The 23,129-nt window shown below is 44.6% G+C and overlaps 1 protein-coding gene across 3 annotated transcripts; it reads right to left on the bottom strand.

The window, feature by feature from the left end:
- Positions 1 to 3,196: 3,196 nt before the first annotated feature.
- On the bottom strand, positions 3,197 to 9,144 carry DRD1 (dopamine receptor D1). Of its 3 annotated transcripts, none has more exons than XM_083717833.1 (3): positions 8,956 to 9,144; positions 7,356 to 8,270; positions 3,197 to 7,239 (listed from the first exon to the last, which is right to left on the bottom strand). In XM_083717833.1, exon 3 carries the CDS (start codon positions 6,590 to 6,592, stop codon positions 5,234 to 5,236), a length of 1,359 nt encoding a protein of 452 aa, XP_083573959.1. In that variant the 5' UTR covers positions 6,593 to 7,239; positions 7,356 to 8,270; positions 8,956 to 9,144; the 3' UTR covers positions 3,197 to 5,233. The 3 variants fall into 3 exon arrangements, with proteins under 3 accessions (XP_083573959.1, XP_083573957.1, XP_083573958.1); XM_083717831.1 differs by having other exon boundaries at positions 9,043 to 9,082; XM_083717832.1 differs by lacking the exon at positions 8,956 to 9,144 and adding an exon at positions 8,751 to 8,857.
- Between the last annotated feature and the right edge of the window lie 13,985 nt (positions 9,145 to 23,129).

A 23,129-nucleotide genomic window follows, 5' to 3' on the forward strand; every position in this document is an offset into this window, starting at 1 on the left:
GAAGAATTTGCTAGATCAGGCCAATGACCCATGTAGTCCAGCATCTTGTTCTCACAGTAGCCAATCAGATGCCTATGGGAAGCCCCAAAGCAGGGCTTAAGCATTCTCCCTCCATGAGAACAGGCATTCAGAAGCATACTATCTCTAACAATTGAGGTAAAACATAGTCATCACTATTATATTTCTTAATTTCTTTATTCATTGAATTTCTATCCTGCTGTTCATCGCACAGCGGTGGTGGGTCACATAATAAAATCAATGCACGCTATACATATCTATCATATCACACAAACGAAACTAAATTCCCTACAAAATACCTAATTGTTTCTACAGCAACATAACCAGTACTGGCTGCCCCTGCTCACAATCCCTCCCCACCAAAAGCCTGAGTAATGAGTTGAGTTTTCACTGGCACCTAAAACAGAGTAAAGAAAGGGCCACTCACACTTGATCTGGTGGGGGGAGAATTCCAAGACCAGGGTGCCACCACTGAGAAGGCCCTCTCTGAGGTAAGTGAGAAACATGCTTTACCTGGAGATGGTACAACAAGAAATACCTTGCCAGCCAGTTTTAAAGCCCCGGCAGGATGGCACAGAGATAGGTGTTCCTTCAGATAATTGAATCCCAAGTCATTTAGTGATCTATTCTGGCCCATTGCTTGTTCATTTTATTGATCAATTCCATTTATGAATCACTTCCCATAAAATATTTCATGGTAAAAACATTGGCAATAAAAACAGGTCTGTATATACAATAAAAAACAATTCCAGGTACTATAGACAAACATTTTCAAATCCAATGCAGAATGAAATAAAGGTCTTTGAGTGGTGCCCAAAAGACATAAGACCGAGCCCTGCTGAATCAGACCAATGGTCTATCATCCTGTTCTCACAGTGGCTAACCAGATGCCTATGGGCAGCCTGCCAGCAGGATTTGAACGCAACTCCATGGTATGCAGAAGTATACTGCTTCTGAGAGTGGAGGTAGAACATGGCAAAGTTGCCATTGAGAGCTTTCTCCTCCGTGAGCATGTAGCCAGGTTCTTTCCCTTCATTAATGATTTAGCTGGTGAACCAGCCAAAGCTCAAGAACTCTAAAAGCCAGCCAGGAAATCCCACTGCTGTGTTATTATTTCCACAATGTAATGTCAGATATAGTGCCAGATAGGTATCCTATTGTATGGTCAAAAATTACTGACTGCAGCAGGGCTGTGCCTGAACAAACTTGGTGCGCTACGTTAGAGAGCAACCTCTTCTTCATGCGGGTATTTAGTATGAAATCTGGACAGAGCCTGCGTGATCTAAACTCTCCATCTGTAGGCCCCCTCTGATCAGGAACTGTGGAAAGCAAGGTCCTGCCACACGTACAGAGACGGGCACAAACAGGTCATACACGCATGAGCTCTCTTCACAAGTTAATCTCAAGACACATAGGGAAAGGACTACAAATAGGGTCCAGCCCAAGATATTTTGCTGCCTGAGGCAGAATACCAAATCCCCACCCAAGGCTGGCCAAGTAAACTGGCTCCTGAGGCAGAAAATCCCACAAGTGCATGCCACCTCTGATACCGTATTTCATAGCCATCTAGCTAGTATTGCCTATAGTTAGGAGTAACAGGGAAAGGATGTTATTCACATTGTACACCGATGTAAACTTGGGCTTGCAGGTAGGGGTGTGCAGGTAATCATGCTCTTGAAGAATCCAATATAGTACTGGCCAATCAGATGCCTGAGGAGCAAGCAGGGCTCACTCAGGACCAGCCCTACCATTAGACAAAATCAACTGCCTGATTTTGGGTGTCATTAAAGGGTAACAAATGGTTATTGTTTTAATCCGCCTGTATTTTAGCTGTCAGGGAAAGGCACTAAAGACATACGAACATAACAAAAACTACTAGATCAGATGAAAACTCTATATCAAGTCCATCATTCTTTCCCAGCAACAGCCAACAAGATGGCTATGAGAAGTCCACATATACACAACAGCACTCTCCTACCCATGATCCCCAGTGACTGGTATTCGGAAGCACACTGTCTCTGATATGGAGTGAAATATATAGCCATCCTAACCAGTAGCCATGGGTAGCCTTATCCTCCATGGGCACGTCTAATCCCCTTTTAAAGCTACCTTCAGCTAGTGGTCACATTCACATGTTGTGATAGCAAACTTCTTAAGACTACAGCCTCCATGATGACAACAACAATGTTTTTGCAGGTTTCAACTAGTTCTCCCACTAACATCAAAGCAATGTTTCAAAGGACTCAAATATTCTTCAACAGCACTGATACTTCAGTGGATCACAAGTTAGCAGAAGTACACAGCACTTCTCAATCCAACTCCAACAAAAGAAAACTCTCAGGGGGAGGTCAGATTTGTCCATTGCTTGAGACACCTAAACTATACAACCAATCGCATATTCAGGATGCCCGCTATGATTATGAATCTTGGAATTACAAGATTGACCCACTGGGAGATGAAATTCAGCTTCCATTTAATTGGCATTGCCAATCAGGTTCTGAAAAATCAAGCCATTTTTTTGTTATTCTCCACCTCTGAGATATTACAAACTAGAAACCACAAAATGGGAGAAGTTTCCAAGCAAAGAGATGAAGCAGTGGCTGAATTATAAACACTGGTGATGGCATAAAAGTGTGGACATCTTAAATGACCACCTTAAAGGTTTTTTTGTGCTTACTCTTTTGCTTATAGATGTAATTGCAATAATAAATAACTGTGGGAGAAGAAACCACAAACAGCTCTTTCTGCCAAACCCACAGGGTTTCTTCTTATTTAGAACCTAGGAAATTGCCTTATACCAGGTCGTATCAGTGGTCCATGTAGCTCAGTATTGTCCATACTGACTGACAGAAGCTCTCCAAAATTTCAGGTAGGGGTCTCTCCCCACCCTACCTGGAAAAGCTGGGGACTGACCTTGGGACCTTGTGCATACAAAGTAGATCCTCTGCCACTTTTCTCACACCATTTCAAGGAGGATAGAAATCAGCCCAATCTGAATTCAAGTTTCCACGGGCACCAAACAAATAAACATTTCAATGGGATATGTTCCAATCTGACGCCATCAGTTAAATGCCTCAGTAGTTGTTGCAGCAAGAGGTTACAAAGGCAAAAAAGGAGGAAAGAGATTGTTATTCTTATTAAAAACACAATGACAAATAAAACACAATGATTTATCTAATAAACGTAATGTAAATTGCTTTATTTGACCTTATGTTCACAAAATAATTTTTATTATATGTATGAAAGCAGCTTACAGGCAATAAGAATTATGAAAACATTCACAATACTTAAATAACACAGACCTGATTCAGGGTGTATATTTTCATTAGGCTTCTAAATGATCTCTCCCAGTCCTCTTTTGCTGACTACACTTCTGGATGAATGCTATAATAAGGAGTATGTTTCTGCAAAAGTTTGGGGTTTTGCTAACATTCTTACCCTTCCCCTCACAAAAGGAACCCCCCAGATTATTCTCTTGGAATGTGTTTGTATATCAATGCTGGTGTCTGTTGGTGGGATTGGCATCATCATTGTTTTTTGTTTATATCTTCAAGGGAATGTCGCAGGAATTTTGATTTCTACGTAGGTAGTCAAAAAGAAATATTGGGCAACTTGTGGGATAGTGGGGGGTTTTGCTTCTCCATTCACTGTGTCGGCATCCAGAATAGGAATGAGGCACTATTTTCTACATGAGGGAAGCCAACCAAGACAGCTAGAATTTATATCGCAGTATCTCACTTCCAACATTCTGAATGGGTACAGTAGCAAATCGTGCAGCTTCAGATGACATCAATATTTATTTATCTCTTCATTTTTTATTACCAGTTTCATAAGAGCAAAGGAAACCTCAACAGGCCAGACCAGGGTGAGGGTGGGATGTTTCCCATGGTGGCCAAACAGATGCTTCCCAGAAGTCCATGTGCAAGGCCCAAGGGCAAGAGCCCTCCCTCATGGTTTTTCAACAGCATCTGGTATTTAGAGGTATACTGCCTCAGAAAATGGAGGCTCTAGCTGTCATGGATAATAGCTATTGATAGGTCTATTCTCCATTTCACTGGTTACATGGGAGGGGGAGTTCTCCCCCCCCCCAAGAAACAATAGTCAAAATTTGACATTAAAAAAAAAGTCCGAGAGGGGTGGTTTATCTTACAAAATGACAAATACCCACTGTTGGTTAACTAAGATGGTTTTCTTCTTAGCTCAATTCATCTTATAAGTTGTATTCATATATAAGGTGTACTATATACAGTTTCACATGCTGACGTTCAAGCAAAGTCAACATAACAGGAAATTCCAAAATAAATTTATGGCAATTTGTTTTGTTTCTTATAAGGGCACAACTTTTGCATTTTGCCATTCAGTCAACTCTGGTCCTATATTTTTGGTACAGAAAGCCCCACAAGAACACTGCATCATCACCATCACACAACTTTGTCGGTTCTTCAGCTTCTCCTGTGTTTTGAACAACTACGTGTTACATAGTTATCCAGGCAAAGCTCACTTTCAGAATTGTTCCTTTGTTTGTTTTATAAAGTGCTGACTAGTAAACTGGTCAAAAATGCAGTGAATGAGACCCCAGAAATATCCCATTATTTAGACATATATAAAATAAGATAAATAAAGCTAGATTTCTTAACATATGAAAAAATAGCCATTTAAATAATAAATAAATAAAGCCAGTATTGACACATTGTCTTCCTACTATTAAAAATATTCCACTCTTGTTATAAGGCTCTATTGATGTTCAGAAATCATTTATAAAGGCATCCACCTAACCTGGCAAAAGTCACCAAACTTTACTTGCAACCTATGAACACTCAAATACAACTATGCAAGTCAAACAGGAACCTCATACTTAGCTTAATACATTTTGTTCATAAATAAAATTCGTTAGCCTCCCCCCAGTTCTGTTTCTGCAAACATTTAACAAGCTGATTTTCCATTTCCTTCGCAGCTGTGCAGTATCTACAATTTAGATCTGTTTCAAATTCAGGATGAACAACATAGAACAATCTCTAAATACAATGTTATGCAGGTTGGAATTCTTTGTTTTAAATTGGATGCTTCTGTCAAACAGCAGCTAAGTGAGCTCTGGGCTTTTGTGTGATGGCTTTAAACTCTCGCGATAGCACACTTTCTTACAAAAGAAAAAGAGAGAGAAACACCTTACAAATCTTCCTTCTGCATTTCGATGGGCTGCTAGCTCTTTCACACCTCAGGTTTTATGCTGACCATTTTGTGTAATGGGGTTGATCTTTTCCAAAGAAACGTCAGCTTCAAAATCCAAGATACCTGATAGGGCTGGAGAAATTTTCTCCAACGTTTTAGACAGTTCCCCCTCCTCTTCCTTTTTTGCCATGTCGTCTTCTTCTGGGCATATAACAGCGTGGGGGATCAGATAGACTAAATTGCATTCTTTGGGGCTGGACCCTCTGGGCTCGAGCTGACTGGAAAAGGCTATGCCCCCGTTGTTGTTAATACTAACCGTCTCTATCGCATTGATGGAAGCGGGACAGAGTCTGTAGCATCCCAAGAGAGTAGAGAATGCCTTGCGGAAGTCTGCGTTGAAGGCATAGATGATGGGGTTCAGCGAAGAGTTGGCCCATCCGAACCAAACAAAGACGTCAAAAGTGGCAGAACTAATACAAAACGGTTCTGCTCCCTTGGATTGTATGGTGGGCTCACAGAAGGGCACCATGCAGTTCAGTATGAAAAAGGGTAACCAGCAGCACACAAAGACCCCCATGATCACCGACAAAGTCTTCAAGACTTTCGTTTCTCTCTTGAAGGACATTTTGAAGGAACTTTCTGGCTGCTGGCAATCCATGCTGCTTCCATTGCCGGCGGGGGTTTGGCAGTTTTTGGCGTGCACGGCTGCTCTTTCCAAGGCGGAAATGCGCCTGATTTGCTTCTGAGCAATCCTGTATATCCTCGTATAGGTGACTATCATGATGGCCACTGGGATGTAGAAGCTGATGAGGGAGGAAGAGATGGCGTACATCCTGTTTAAGCTGGAGTCGCAGTTGTCCATAGCTACCCCTTGGAAAGTGGAGTTCAGGTCTAAGAAGCTGGTGGTTTTTGCCTTGTGCCAGTTCAGCTGCACTGGGATGAAGGAGATCAGCACAGACAAAGTCCATGCCACACTGATCATAATGAAGGCTGCCCTTGGGGTCATTTTCCTCTCATACCTAAATGGGCTTGAGATGGCCCAATATCTGTCCACACTGATGACACACAGGTTTAAGATGGAGGCTGTGGAACACATGATATCAAATGCCACCCAAATATTACAGAAGGACCCAAAAGGCCAGAATCCAGCTATCTCTGCCACGGCTTTCCAAGGCATGACCAAGACAGCTACTAACAAGTCTGAGACTGCCAGAGAGATCACAAAGAAGTTGGTCACCTTGGACCTCAGGTGGCGGAACCTGATGACCGCAGCACAGACCAGTGTGTTCCCTAGGAGCGTGGAAAGAATCAGCAAGGAAAGGAAGCAGCCGGTGAGGATCCGAAAGCAGGAATCCCTTTTCACAAACATCCCTTCCCCGTCCATAGTGGTGTTGTTCCAAATCATGTTTCCTCCCAAGGCAAGATCATATCATGGGGGCTTGCGATGACATCAGCTCATGTCCTTGCAGAGCTTGCAAAAGAGACATCAGGTGTCCATTAATTACTCACCACCAGGCAGACCCCCACTAAGGATTGTGCTAAAGTCTCTTCGTTCTCGGGAGGGATCCCATCATCCTTAGGAATCTCATTAAGAAACATCAGGCATTCTGTGGCAAGTATCTGAAACTGACTGTCACAGTCATGGTTTCCCCCCTCCAGTAATCCTTCCTGAATTTCAGCCTAAAATGGAATACTCTTAAGCAGAACAGGCCAGTAGAAAAATCCTCAGAGTCCTGTACAAATAAACTCAGCATCCCAGGGGCACAATCACTCTCCAGCCTACATGGATTCTCCCTTAAATAGGCTATTGATTCACTTTGTCCAGTGTCCATTTAACTAGCCCTTCAGCTCTATTGAAGCAGAACACATTAGGTGCTTTTGTTTCCGATTTAATTTTCCATCCCTTCCATTGGCGGGACATTTTTATATACATACTCTTTCAGACTTTGTCCCTTTCTGCTACCAAAATTTAAAATGTCAGTTCTGTCTTTACAAGTAGATTCAGAAATCAGCTCCTCACACTGTTCCACATTGTTTTTAAGATTCACAGTCCTAGAGGCAAAGAAAATAAATTTACATTTTAAGACATTCAATACCTAAGAGATCACAATTTATCTGTCTTTTTTTAAAAAAGAAAGAAAGAAAAGTAGAATTTTTCCAAGTCCTACCTTTTTGAATGTTGATGCTCTAGCGTTGTCCAGGGAAGAACATTTTCCTTTCTACTTTATTGAGAATTTGAATTGCATAGCAAAGCAAAAAAGACAACAATCGCAGCTGCCAGGCTGCATTGCATCAGGTATAATCTTCTGACGGTATGTAGGGTAGGCAGGTATGTGGACCTGCAGGTGTGCATTTTATTATTATTATTATTATTATTAGCAAAATCCACCAGCCCTAACTTTCGAGATCTCTCCTTCTAAATTAGTCTTCTGAGGATGTGGACGAGCTCCTTCCTTTTCAGTGCTCCCTTGCGATTCATGTGTAAACTCTGTGCATCAAGTCAGTCCCCGTTTGGGTGCTCATCACCCAAGTCACGTTTTGTACATCCCGTCAAAGTGGCCCATCAGGATGAAATCATCCCAAGCAAAGGCACAATATTTCCAATTATCTGGCAAAGATCTGGGAGAAGTTCAGCTTGTCTTGTAGCCGTCATTGGATGAAGGGAGGGAAGGAAGGAAGGAGTCGGAAAAGACCTGAGTGCAGATCCCTTTGGCCCTTGATGTAGTTTCCCAGCCACCGACTATTATGTGCAATTGGAGTTTGTTAAGAAGCTGAGGTCCATCACTGTTGAGCGACTTTCTCTTGTTTCTCTGAGGAGCATCCACCTTCTCCCTACAGCTCAAGATTGTGGCATCCCAGAGATCAGATCATAGCCAGTCCCTCTCCCTTAAAAACACAGCCAGGAACAGCAGCTTCCTCAGGGTCGTCTGTTCTCCACCTCTGGGTTTACATCTCTGATCCCAGGTGCTCTTTCTTCAGCATGCTGAGCCAGGGACCCTGACGGCACACGATCCTTCCTGCCCAGAGCAGCAAGCAGCAACATTGCCATGCAAGAAAAGGTCTGTATATTCGAGGTCTCTTTCCTAAATCACAGAGGAGGGAAAGCCAAGCATGAGGCAGAGAAACTGACAAGCAGGAGCCCCTCAGATTGCCTGCCCTGAAAATTAAAGCAGCCTCCCCTGTAGAGAGCATGGAGGAAAACACAAAACTCTTTTCCCACACTCTCCAGGCAGGCACACCAGGAAGCACCGGGAGATTAATTACCCAAATATTCAGATTTTGAGCATGCTCTATTAATTTAAACTCTCCATTGCTACATTGCTCTCAGGAGCACTATCTCACAATCGTCCCAAAAGTCAAGGAGTGCTGATTTATCCTGACAGTAAACGGACATTAAATTATTTTGGAATAGTCCATGAAAGTGCACACCAAGCGAGCCCCCGAGACCTAAGACCCGGGAGATGCCTGATTAGCAATGTCATTTGGCATACATATGCACTTTTATATGTGACTGTGCATAGCCACACATGTCTATGAATATTGAAAGGTAATCTAAAACATACCGTGCACAAAAGAATGTAGGCATTTCAATTCTCCTAAGTCACCCTTTGTATTTAAAACCAGAGCGCTATAGAAATAACAAGCAAACACCACAAATGAACTCTGCCGCCTTGCCACGAACCCCAGCTCCCACAAACGAAAACACACACATAATCCAAGCTGACACCAAGATCTGAAACTCATCTTTGCCCTCTGGCATGGACCTACCAACATCGAGAAGTCATTTATACCACCGTGTCGTGGCTGTTGCAGAGTGTAGTGGCTGTTGCTCCCAGCTGAAAGATCAACGCTCACCTCATCTTTTTCCTGCTGGTTTATTTCTGGTCCTCCTTTCCCTCTCCCCCCCACCCCCCACTATACATCACCACTTTCTCTTTGCAGTTCACTGTGTTCACTAACTTCCCATGTCGCAGACTTCTGCGTGGGCCTGGCTCCCTCTTATGGCAGAAAAGAGAAGCACTTCCCTATATTAACAGATGCCATTATTTGTTTTGTGTCCCTGATGTGTGACTGTGTATTTGTGCAAGGAGGGGGCGTTAAGAGTCAGGGGGAACACAACCCTTGTCCCTAGTATATATAGTACATACAAATCCTAAAGCAGACCTGCAGCTAAATAAAAAAGGTGCCTTTTTTAGCGTAACTTCAGGCCTAATCATTCATTGCTTCAAAGGAATAGTCTGGTATAGATGTGACAGTTTCAACCACTTTTCCCCATTTAAAAAACAAAAACAAAAAAAATCCTAATTAATCATACAAGCAGGAGGCAAGGAGAAGAAGGAGACATTGTTCTCCCTTGCCCTGCATTCCTTACCAAAAAGCAGGAGGGATTAATTTTGCAGCTGCTCCTTTGCAAGCATGTTCTCTGAGAAGCTGTTTGCAAAGAAGTGCCCTGCACCAGGCAGTAAAGTCGGGGTCCATTCCATGGGGTTTCCTGGCTTTCCTTCTTGCCTGATGCCTTGGCCCCTGGGCATAGGCACTGACTCCTAGGGGCTGAAGCAGTTTTGGAGGCCCCAATTTTTTTAGGGGCCTGGGCCCCCTCAACGTTTAAAGGACATTTGGCTCTGTCCCTGGCTCCTGGACATCACATCAGGCCCCCTCAAATAACTAAAGAAGATGGTGTCCCTGGCCCTGGGCCATCCAACCTGGCAAAGGTAGATATCTCATTTAAATCCCTTACTGGTTGTCTATAGGCCAATTTTGGAAAGACTTGGAAGAGGCACCCTTATCAAATTGGCTTAAAGGAGTTTGACAATTGGCCCTAATAGGGAAATGGACCAAATAAATATGACTAGCTAAAAAAGAGGCACAAAGGCTCATTTGCAACTGCTTGGTACTGTTTTATTGATTACATGAACAAGAAAAGCAATCCTGAACTCTCACAGACATCCAGGCTGTTTTGGTCCTCCCCAGACGGTGGAGATCTGGTTCCAACAGCTACTCAGAAGTGATGTTCACTGGCTGGTCTTTGAGCCTAACCCTCCTCACAGAGGACTTCTGAGAACACAATTTGGCAGGATGGCATTTGCTACTTTGAAATATGATCAATGCACAAAAAAGTGATTGGTGCACAGTCTTAGGGCATGGCATGGAATGTATAACCAAGTCTTCTGGCACACCACACTGACTAGGCACTTGTAGCCTTCATTCTCCCATGTGGAGGAAGCTAGGCTGGTCACCAAAAAAGCACTCAGATTTGAATAAAATGTGCATGGCACCAATTTGGAAAGAGTGGCTCTAGATCGAAAAAAAATACAAAACATTTCACCGTAGAGAGGAGACTCCAGGCAAACAACAAGAATTATCAGAGTTCAAGAAATTCCAGGGAGGCAAAAGACTCAGAAGGATGCTAACCAAGTGAGAGATGTGGCGCGAGAGCAGAGGGGCAGTTGCTACGGGTCAAAGGCTATTTCTGCAGCAATATACCTGCCTCCAGTGTCCTGGAGGTGCTCAATGAAAGGAGAGCTTTTGAGCCACGGAGAAGAGGTCTCAGAGTGAAAGCAGTGAGACAGCCACTGAGGATTGACTCCTAGGGTCACTCTGGAGAAGGAATGTGGGGAGACTATAGAGTTGTTGTTCTGTATGCTCCAAAGCTAAACATTTAGGAACACTGAAAATGCACAATGCTTCAGTTTCAAGACAATGGTGTGCAAGTTCCGTTTCCTACATCGGAACATCAATGTAAGCACAATGTACCGGTAAGTCACTCCAAAAGCAGATATTGGAGCACTCCAAATCATTTGCCCATGAATGTGCAGCGAAATAGTAGATCTAGCTCAAAGGCAACACACAGAGATCTGTGTTTGCTGTTGCAGTGCATCCCTAATAATGATTATTGTATGATTATATATTTAATAATCTTATAATCATACAATAATCATTATTAGGGATGCACTGCAACAGCAAACACAGATCTCTGTGTGTTGCCTTTAATAATGTTATAGTCTTAGATGGGAGAGGAGGTATGAGGGGACATGTCTGCAGTGACTATCATGAAGTGACCCTGCATATCTGACTTTGCCACTACACTGCTGCCCAAAGGGGAGTATGGACTGGGATTATTCCTAATAGCCAAACCAAGAGACCTGGGTAGAGTCTGCATTTGGCAACTGGGCTTGAGGTTCCCTAACCCTGATCTATGGACACAAGTTAAATAATGTACAACAGTCATGGGAAGATGTAGAGAGGTTGGGAATTGACATGGTACTCCAATGTTTCTTTGAATTTTGTTGACTTGTTTTTGTAACACGTTAAGAAAAGATTTTTAAAAATAGATGCATAAATGGATAGATAAATGATAGATATTAAAAATCCATTTTGGTGCCAGTAGGCATATCTAAGCTTTAAAGAAACTTCAAAATGTTGAGGGGGGGGTTTCTTTCCAAACACTCCAGCATGAAGAAAGAACCTGTTTGCCCTTTTGTTTAATCTGCAAAGCTCTAAAGAAAGCGGTGGATATGAAGAGTCTGACAACATAATGAAAGGCTTTTCAAATGTTGAGATTTTGTGAAAGCAAGATTTGTGATCAGCTCATTAGGATAATCTGTTTTCATTATTTGAAAGAAAACCTTGACACCCCACTGTGGTCAAGGTAGTTCAGAGAAATGTGATTGAAGAGTTTCCTAAAAGCTGAAATGGCAGTACACTCACTCTGATACAAGCGCGTGGATTGCACATCCTGATGTGCTTTCATTGGAGGGAGTTGTTGTGGATTTAAATCACACTACTTTAGGACTTCTGGGTCTGCCATGGGCAATGGCACATGGCAGAGATTGCTCGCACTGAGTGACCCGCTTGCTGTGAGGAGACAAGAAGGTAGCGAGGGCAACACATCTTCTCTAAAAAAAGTCCAAAGGTTTTTAGTTCGGGTTGTGTGGCTATTCCCTCCCCCCCACAGGTGGAATAAATGAAGACAACGGACACAGAGTTTTAGGTTAATGGGCGAAAATGGCCACAACTTTATTGATTACAGGAAAGAAGGGTATTGGCTTTAGGCATTGGCCCTAACCGACTATCCGGTCTGACCGGGAAGGGTTAAACACCAACAGGGGGAGCCACCCGAGATGCATATCCCTAGGCGCTCCCCGAGGGGTTACCGCTCGGGGGCGCGCTTTAGGCCCTAGCCTCCGTAGGTTTCGGACGAGGCGTCGCCCCTCGGAGTCCTTTAACGAACTACCCTTCAAGCATTGGGGGAGGTGATGGCGTTCCTCTCCCCCAACCTCATCTGCATGATAATACCCCGGCCAATGCCTACCGCCAAAACCGAGGGAGTTGTGACGATTTGCTACGAGGTAGGCGAAAAAACCAAGTGGCTCACAAAACCAGCCAATTAGCCAAATGGAAAAATTCCTACCAGGCCCCTTGCGGCGACCAGCCGAAGCCCATAGCAAGGTCAGTGGCAAAACCTAAAGGGCGGGTGGGTAGGAAACCGCGTCGTCTCCAGGGAAGAAAGGGGGCGAGCCAGGGGCTGCCCTGACCTTAAGTGGCCTTACGAAGGCCCGCCCCTGCCACCAGCCGATTGGCTGGCGCCACAGGGTATGCTAATTGGGGGAATCCCTGTCTCTAGCGAGGCTGACGCCAGCCTCGCGAGAGCGAGTGTGGGCGGGTCGTGATCCCACAACCCCCCCTCCTCCTGAAGATCGGAAGGGGCATTGTGTGGCTATTCCCTCCCCCCCACAGGTGGAATAAATGAAGACAACGGACACAGAGTTTTAGGTTAATGGGCGAAAATGGCCACAACTTTATTGATTACAGGAAAGAAGGGTATTGGCTTTAGGCATTGGCCCTAACCGACTATCCGGTCTGACCGGGAAGGGTTAAACACCAACAGGGGGAGCCACCCGAGATGCATATCCCTAGGCGCTCCCCGAGGGGTTACCGCTCGGGGGCGCGCTTTAGGCCCTAGCCTCCGTAGGTTTCGGACGAGGCGTCGCCCCTCGGAGTCCTTTAACGAACTACCCTTCAAGCATTGGGGGAGGTGATGGCGTTCCTCCCCCCCAACCTCATCTGCATGATAATACCCCGGCCAATGCCTACCGCCACCGAGCCGCAAGCCGGCTCGCCGCCAATACCCTCAGACCTGCAACCAATCCCTAACGCCTTGAAAAATATCTGCCAACCAAATATCATTGCCAACATCAGATAGATGCACGCCATCCCAGCGATAAAGCGTTTCCTTGTCAAACCGTATGCATGGGTGCTGAATGACCCGACCGCCCCATGCCGCCACTCTACGAGCCACCGTGCGCTCCACAATCCTCCTAGCTTTGTTCACAGCCACAGGTTTCTCTGCATCCCACCAACATCGCCTTTCCAGCAAAGATGACCAAATTATTGTAATGTTTTCATGGGATGCCCTCAACAATTCCAAGTCATTGATAATGTTCCATATCAGGTCCACCCCTTTCCTATACGCCAAGTCGTTCTCGCCCAGCTGGATGACCATGGCACTGGGTGGGCCCTCGGCAGCGATTTTTCTGGATACGACTGGGAAAAACTCTTCCCAACGCATACCCCTCCTAGTGATCCATGACAATTTGACCCTGCTGGGTAGCCGTAGCTCCTTATCCCAGCCCCTTTGTTCGGCGTGCCGCTTTGCCCAATATACGATGCTGTGGCCGAGGATCCACAGTCGAACCACACCAGTACCTGAAAAGAGAGAATCGGAGAACCGGATCAGGAGGAGTGCCCGGGGAGAAAGCTGAGGGGAATTTAGAAGGGCTTACGGATATAACCCTGGTATGCGTTAGATTTCCAGCGACCCATGTCCATAATTCTTTCTGCCGGTAAGCCCATATGGGCGGCGGTGGTCGCTGCCCCAATGCGAAAGGAGTGCGCGGCGTACTCCTCTTGGGGAAGCCCGATGGCGGCAATTGCTTTGCGCAAGACCCTGGTGAACTGCTGCTTTGAGAGGGAGGAACCGTCAGAATGCAAGAAAAAGGGGCCCCGAGATTCTGGTCTTACACACAGGTATTTTCTAGCATCCTTTACAGGGCAAGGGCCCGCCTTTTGAGTCGCCTGAAGGCGAACCAAGGCTCCGTTGCCAAGCTGATCAGTCTTAGAACTACGGATTTTTAACAATACATGCGAACCGCCCACAGTTACGTCCTCCAGCAATAGCCCCCTGGAGGCTGCGCGGTCCTCACAGACCACTTCGCCTATGCGTAGGGCGCCAAAAAATGCAAAAGAAAACGCTGCTGAAAATAATCTTGCTTCATATCTTGACCAACACAGGGCCCTCAGCTTCCTACGGATTTGGGTGAGTATATCTAAAGTTATTGGCCTTCTTCTGTCCCGGCCTTGAGGCCTGGCCCTGCGCCAGCCCTCAAGCATCTTACGCACCACAAAATGCGAACAGGGATCCGCCGAAAATAGAGTTTTAGAAAAGAAGGATATAGCCGCTGAATGGATATTGAGGGTTTTGGGGGCCCGGCCAAGATCTCTAAGATGGACCAAATACTCTATGACTTCCGACTTGGACGGTGGCCTGCCTGGCTTGGACCGTCCCTTTCTGATGCGGAAGGATGTGAAGTCTAGCCATGCCTTATTATACGATCTCAGGGTAGAGGGCGCTAGCGCAGACAATACTCCCTTTATTGCTTCTCGTTGCCAATATTCCAGAGGTGCTCCGGGAATGGTTGCGGCTGCTGCTGCGCATCCGGCGCCAATGAGCGAAAGCGTTCCATCTGGAAACGAGATAAAGCATCCGCGATGTTATTATCAATACCAGGGACAAACTTGGCTGAAGCGTGAAGGTTCAAGCGCAAGCAGGTAAGGACAAAGTACCGTAAAAGGGACGCTACTGTGGGTGAGCGTGACGATTGTTTATTCAAAACTGACACGACCGATACATTGTCCGTCCAAAAACAAACCCTATGGTTTTTGAACTGGTCTTCCCATAAATGAATTGCAACAACGATGGGAAAGAATTCTAAGAATGTCAGGTCACGTAGTATCGGTTTGCCTTGCCAGGAGGGAGGCCAGTGCTGGGCACACCACTGGCCCCTGAAGTAGACCCCAAAACCTAAGGACCCAGCCGCATCCGAATGTACTTGGAAATCAGACTGCAGCGCCAAACTATCCTGCCAAAGCGATATGCCATTGAAACCATCCAGGAATTGCAACCAAACAAGGAGGTCCGCCTTTACTGGCTTGGAAAGGCGTACCCTATGATGGGGTGACCGTAAGCCCGTGGACAGCTTTGCTAGGCGGCCGCAAAAAGGACGACCGGGGGAAATAACACGGCAGGCAAAGTTGAGGTGCCCCAGTAGGGATTGAATTTGCCTCAAGGTGACCTTCTTTAGGGGCAGCATTTGGCCGATAAGCTCTCTTAAGGCAACCAATTTTTCCGCCGGTAAGTGCGAGGTTTGGGCTACGGTATCAAGTTCAATGCCCAGGTAGGTCATGGTAGTGACCGGACCCTCGGTCTTCTCGCTTGCCAGAGGGACCCCCAGCTCCCTAGCTAAGGACTCGAAGGCCAGGAGGAGGGACCTGCACTCCCCTGCATCACTTGCCACCAAAATAAAATCATCAAGATAATGACCCACCCCTAGAGAGCCAGTTCTAAACTTTAGGGCCCATTCCAAGAATGTGCTGAAAGTCTCAAATGCAGCACAGGCAATAGAACAACCCATGGGCATAGCTTTGTCAATGAAGTAAGCTCCCTGGAATTTGAAACCCAACCAGCGGTAGTCTTCCGGATGAACCGGAAGTAAGCGAAATGCTGACTCAATGTCGCATTTTGCCAAAAAGGCGCCCCTGCCAAAGCTCCGCACCAACCGCACAGCTTGATCGAAAGACGAATACTTCACCGTGCACATCTCTTGGGGGATGGCGTCATTAACCGAGGTTCCTTTGGGATAGGACAGGTTGTGTATCATTCTAAATTCGCCGGGGGCCTTCTTTGGGACAATACCAAGCGGGGAGATATGAAGCCCTTCGATAGGCGGAGTTGCGAATGGACCAGCCACCCTGCCGGCTGTAACCTCCTTCTGTATCTTTTTAAACGCGATGTCAGGCCTTTCCCAGACTGATTTCTGGTTAGGGGGGCAACTGGAATTGGGTGTGAAGGCAACCGGAATTCTAAAACCTTCAGAAAACCCTTCATCCAGTAGGTGGGCTGCACATCTATTTGGATAGAACTTTAGCAATGCTCTCAAGGGTTCCAATTTTATCGGAGAGCACGCGAGGCCTAGGGAGATGTTAGTAACGAGCCCCAGCTGGCCCTTGGGCGGGGGCTGCTGGTCCGACGGAGCCACCCCTGTTTCCCCGAGCGAGGTGACCCCTGCCTCCCCGAAAGGGCTGCTGCCTCCCTTTGAAGCAGTTGACTGCAGGGTGGCTGCCTAAGCACCTATCGCATTCATGCACGTACTTACAATTAACGCGCTGACAGGCACCCTTGTTGAAGTCCCAGCACTGCCTACGGCGTTGGGTCTCTACCTTACCAAATTTTGGCTGTTGGGCGGCTTTCTTCTCGATATTGGGCCCCACATGGTCAAACCAGCAATTGTTGTCCTTTTGGTCCCAGCACGTTGAAGACAGTAGCGAGGCATTCCTCCGAAAGTCTTCATCATACGCCAAAGCAGCTTCATCTCCTGCCAACTCCCGTGCCCTCCTGACGTGTGCCAGGTAGGACACGAGATGCGCGCCCCTCTTGGGATAGCAACTTGACACCACAGCCATAAACACTTGATAGCCATTAAGCCAATTCTCAAACGTTCGCTCTACCCGGGGTATCCTGTACCTCCTTTTCCCATAGTACTTAATTTTCTCCCCTTTTCCCTTGACCTGAGCTGGGGGCAGCAAGGAGAACATATCTACATAATTGCCATTCAATATCTTGTTCCTCTTCCTCTTAGAGAGGTGGTTCCCCAGAATAAAGTCAGTGGCAGCGTTGGTTGAGACTTTAACGTCTGGAACCAGGGCCCCATCCTTCCAATCAAGCGTGCCATTAAATGTCTTCCTGTGTGAGTTGGCCCTCCGTTCGTGCACCCACTGGGGAGCTCCAATGTCCTCTCCCTCTCCCCAATATGATTCCATTGGAGCGTCACTATCCCCATCTGAGGAGGAGGTACCTGTTTCATCGTCGGAGTCCGAAGTATCCCTCTTCTTGCTTTTCTTGGACCGGTGCTTCTTCTTCGCCTTCCGCTTTCCGCTCCGTGATGTGTCGTCACCGGGGGCCGGGTCGCTGGCTGAGGCCACCTGCTGAGGGGGCAGCTCTTCCTCGGAAGATGACTCCTCCGAGGTGCCCGGTCGCCTAGGGTTGTCCTGAAATACACTGGGAACACCCACCACCTCTTGGCGGGGGGCTGATGTAGAGGCCACCACCGGCCTGGCACTTTGAGCGCTCGCCCTAGGTTTTTTAGCCGGTGCCTTGCCTTTTAGTGGACCAGACTTAGATTTTTTAGTTCGGGCAGCTTGTAAGCGTGTCCGTGGCCTGCTGGGGGCCTGCTCAACCATGTTGGCTGCACTAGTGGAGGGACCATCCTGACCCTGTTGACTGGGGGGGGTGTCTGGTATGCAATCTTGTGACACCTCGACGATGTTTGGGGAGGGGGTGATAGGTGTCCTGCACTGTGCGTAGAATGCTTGCAGCGCGGATAAGAGCTGGGCCATGGCCTGAGGGTTACAAGGGCCTGTTGGTACCAGGGCGTTACCACGCTGAGATTGTTGGGGATTGCTGTTACTCTCCATGTCCAAGCCGAAAGCAGTGACTTGGGGGGGGGGCAGTCAAGTTTTATACAAATCGGGAATTTCTTTCTTTATTTATTTATTTATTGTCTATTTATTGTTTTCTACCTTTCTTTTTACCAAACAATTTTATTTATTTATTTATTTACTTATTTATTTATTTATTATATTCATCTATCTTTATTTATTTATTTATTTATATAATTCTTGTTTACAATCAACAACCGCAATGGGAAACAGGCAACCTGATCTGTCCACAATCACTGGCTGTTGCTGTAAATAAGGGATCTGAAATGCACTTCACAAAATGCTGCAATTATACTTCTTGCCGCTAGATGGCAGTGTTCGCCAGGAATTCGCTTAAACCCACCGCAGAAGACGGGAACCAACGTAACTTAAAATAGAAATTTGTTATTCACCAAAACGCTAAATAACCAGTAGCTGCCAAATGCAGATGTGATATATACTAGTATTGTCTTCTAGATTTTTACTTATTAGTAGTTAGGAGCGTAAGTATGAGGCGTTTTATTTATTTTTTTTTGTCTATTTATTTATTTATTTATTTTTAAGGTTAATGCTCAGTCCCAGCGAACTGCCCTGGCAGGGGCTCCCCTGCTGGTGGCTTAGAGGCGCGCTGATAGAAGACCTGAGTGTATCAGAGCCTCAGAACAAATCAAAGGCAAGAATATTTAAAATTTTAAATGCGGTTGCCAGCCCCTTTCCCTTAAACAAAATGGCTGCCCCAGCTTCACACGTGGCCTCCCAAAATGGCGACCGGCAGGGGAACAAGGAACTAAGTACTAAGGAACTCAGTACTAAGCAACAGCGTATAGCAGGTCAGCCTCTGGAGACAATGCCCCTAATTATCGCTCGTTAGCTGTGAATTGACCTGCCGTCAGCACACAAAGATGTTTCTATGGCAACACAAAGAGCCGGCAGGCAACAAAAGCCTCCTTAATGGAGTAACAGCAATAGCGTTTCTATGACAACCACAGAATGCAGCCCCAGTGGGGTAGGGAGGTGGGGGAAGGAGCACAGAGCCCAGGGAGGAATTAAAGACCCAAACAGACACGGAAGTAAAATACCCGCTTTAAAAACAAGCTGGTGGGGAGGGTAAACAGGGAATGGGATCAATTACAATGTCCACAAACAACAGAAGGAGAAGCGGAGACTGTTCGACATCAGCTGTTTAAAGAGCAGTCAAACCACGTGGGGAGAGGGGAGAAACAAAGGGGCGGAACGGAGACTGACTAAAGTCGACTGTTTAAGGAGCAGTCAAACCACGTGGAGAGAGGGGGAGAAACGAAGGGGCAGAATGGAGACTGTTTGAAATCAGCTGGGGAGAGGGGAGAAACAAGGGGGCAGAATGGAGACTGTGTAAAATCAGCTGATTAAAGAGCATTCAAACCACGGGGAGGGAGGGGGAGAAGCAAAGGAGGAGGGATGAGGAAATTCTGAAGCACCTCAGCTGACCACGGGAACAATAAACACACACACAAACAGCAATGCACCAGCGGAATTAACGACGAATGGCTATGCAGTCACCCCCCAGGCACCCCAATCAATTAAAATTCAGCCAAAGTACCCAATTATGAAGAGAGCAGCGCAATAAAGGCGAATTAAGCAGCGCTCACTCCTACAGGAGAAAGGAATAACGAAAGGTAAACTTCCCTGCCGGCAAGCCTCTTCCGAGATAGTTCCACGTGGTCCAGCAGCTGAGGGAAACCAAACCGCGTCGTCTCCAGGGAAGAAAGGGGGCGAGCCAGGGGCTGCCCTGACCTTAAGTGGCCTTACGAAGGCCCGCCCCTGCCACCAGCCGATTGGCTGGCGCCACAGGGTATGCTAATTGGGGGAATCCCTGTCTCTCGCGAGGCTGACGCCAGCCTCGCGAGAGCGAGTGTGGGCGGGTCGTGATCCCACAACCCCCCCTCCTCCTGAAGATCGGAAGGGGCATTCTGGAGTGTCCAGCAGTGTCGGTAGATGTTCTCACTGAGTTCCTGAAGCTCCAGCAAGAGCTGTGGGAGGCTCTGAGATTGAGCGCAGACACATGGCATGATCGAGACCCTACAGCAAGAAGCCTTGAGATCCGTCATTAAAGCACCAACCTCTCTAAAAGAAAAGGATTTGGGACCAATCTGGATACGGTAAAAGGACTTAAAATCTAGAGATTTTTCTACCACGAACATTGTCTGACCACAACTCTATAATAGTGGAATTAAGAACAGCGAGGTTTCCCAATGAGATGGAGACTAAATGAAAGTTTATTAAATGGTCAAGAAATATTAGGGAAAGGGGCAAAAAAATTAAAGGATTACTTTGAAATTAAGGTAAACCAAGAGGCAGATTTAAAGGTGGTTTTGGACACGAGTAAAGCGGTAATGCGGGGTTTCTTTATACAACAAAGAGCGTACCAAAAAAAGATAAGAGAGATAAAAAAGAAGAAATTTTACAAGAAAGAAAAAGAAAAGAGAAAGAATTAATAATTTCCCCATGAAAAGAGATAGTGAAACAGGACATTAATATGTTGCAAACACAATATTCAATTATAATAAAACAGGAAACAGAATGGAAAATTAAATATTTAAAACAGAAACAATTTGAACAGGGTAATAAGTCAGGGAAACTACTAGTATGGCAAAGAAAGAAAGAAAAAACCTGTATTAATAATAATTAATTAATTATGATGAAGAATAATTAATTAATAATAATTAATAATTTAAAGGAAATTATGAATATGACCTGAAATACAGGGGAGCTGCCAGAATCCTAGAAGCGTGCTTATATAACTTTGATCCCTACGCAAGATAGAGATCCAGAGCTGGTTAAAAACTATTGACCTATATCTTTGTTGAATAATGATTATAAACTTTTTGCAGTTATATTAACCAACAGGTTGTAAGATGTATTAAAAGGTAATCCATCAAGATCAGGCCAGATTCTTGCCAGGAAGACAAATGAAAGATAATATCAGAAATAAAATTGATGTAATAGAATATTTAGCAGTGAGAAATGAAAAATAAGCAGCCTTAATGTTTTTAGATGCAGAAAAAGCATTTGATAATGTCTCCTGGGATTTTATATGTTTAAAGTTTTGGACTATATGAGCTGTGGAGACACTTTTATAAAAGGAGTTAAAGCAATATATATATAGAATCACAGCAAAATCAATAGTAAATAATGTACTGACTATTGTAAGATTACTGAAGGTACTAGACAAGGTTGTCTACTGTCACCTTTATTGTTTATATTAGCTTTAGAAGTTTTGGTGCAAAGAATAAGATGTATTCAATAAATTAAAGGGGAAAGCGTGGGACAGAGGCAATACAAATTAAAAGCATTTGCAGATGACGAGCCAGTGTGGTGTAGTAGTTAAGAGTGGTAGACTTGTAATCTGGGGAACCGGGTTCGCGTCTCCGCTCCTCCACATGCAGCTGCTGGGTGACCTTGGGCTAGTCACACTTCTCTGAAGTCTCTCAGCCCCATTCACTTCACAGAGTATTTGTTGTGGGGGAGGAAGGGAAAGGAGATTGTTAGCCGCTTTGAGACTCCTTCGGGTAGTGATAAAGCGGGATATCAAATCCAAACTCTTCTTCTTCTTCATATCTGTAGAAGAACCAATAGAGTCGATTCTGAAAGCATTAGAAGAGATTTTTAAAATGGAAAAATAGCAAGGCCTAAAATTAATAAAGATAAAACCAAGCTCCTGGTAAAGAATATGAATGATGAAAGTAAAAATAAATTACAAAATATATCAGGTCTAAAGATCAAAAAGAAGGTTAAGTATTTAGGTGCATGGTTAACAGCAAAGAAAATAAATCTATATAAAGATAATTTTTTTAAAAACCTGGGAAAATATCAAAAGAAATTTGCAAATATGGGGTAGAATTAAACATTTGTTGCTGGGTAGAGTGTTGACTATAAAGATGAATGTATTACCAAGAATGTTAATTTTGTTTCAATCAATACCGCCAATTGGCAAGACAGATTGCTTCAGCAAATAGCAAAAAGATATTTCTAACTATATCTGGCGGGGGGGGGGGAATAAAATATAAAATACTGATAGACACGAAAGAGAGAGGAGGTTTTTCCCTGCCAGATATGAGATTATATTATGAAGCATCTTGTCTGTGCTGGTTGAAGGAACGGTTGCTGTTGTAGAATCTGCATTGTTTAGATTTAGAAGCTCACAATAATATTTTTGGTAGGCATACTTCTTTGTGGTATGAAAAGGTGAAAGTACATGAAGTTTTTACAAACCATATAATTGTGAAAAAATGGTATAGCATATGGGATAAATATAAAAAAATTACTGGAAACTAAAATACCACTTTAGCTTTCACCTTTGGAAGCCATAGCAATGAAAAAGAAAAAATATGGTGGAAAGTTGGGCAACTTTTAGAAATTTACTAAGAGAGAAAGGTGGAGAATTTAAATTAAAAGAGTTTAAGGATTTACCAGGAATGTTAACAACACGGTTATAATATCATCATTTGAAGGAAATATTTTAAAAGGATATGAAGCAGGGGTTTGAGGAACAACTATCTCAATTAGAGAGAGACTTGTTAAATTCTAATGCTAAAGTGATGTCTAAAATGTACAAAATGTTATTGGAATGGGAGACAAAAGATGAACAAGTGAAATCTTCAGTGATACATTGGGCAATAGATATTGGTCATAACATGGGAACGATTATTGAATACAGATATAAAATTTACAGCATGTTATGGTTTAAAAGAAAATTATATGAAAATGCTATATAGATGGTACCTAACACAATGTATAAATCAAAGTTGAATAAGTGTTGGAAATGTAAAGAGAAATAAGGCACCTTTTTCGCATGTGGTGGTCTTGTAATAAGGTTAAAGCTTACTGGGAAATGATATATAATGAACTGAAAAAGATGTTTAAGATAACATTTGTTAAAAAAAACCCAGAAGCTTTTCTCTTGGCAATTATAGGATTAGAACTACCCAAACAGTAAAGAAATTTATTCATATATGTAACTACAACTGCAAGAATGTTATTTGCCCAAAAGTGGAAGGAAGAAGAAGAAAATGGTTGCAGAAACTAATGGAGTATGTAGAAATGGCGAAACTTACCAGAAGAGTAAGAAATCAAGATAACAAACTTTTAAGAAAGGAATGGAATGCAATTTGTAGGAAAGGATGGAAATAAACGTAAGGAACCGCAGAAAG

This window comes from Podarcis gaigeae, assembly GCF_964106915.1.
Source record: "Podarcis gaigeae genome assembly, chromosome: 2".
NCBI lineage: Eukaryota > Metazoa > Chordata > Lepidosauria > Squamata > Lacertidae > Podarcis > Podarcis gaigeae.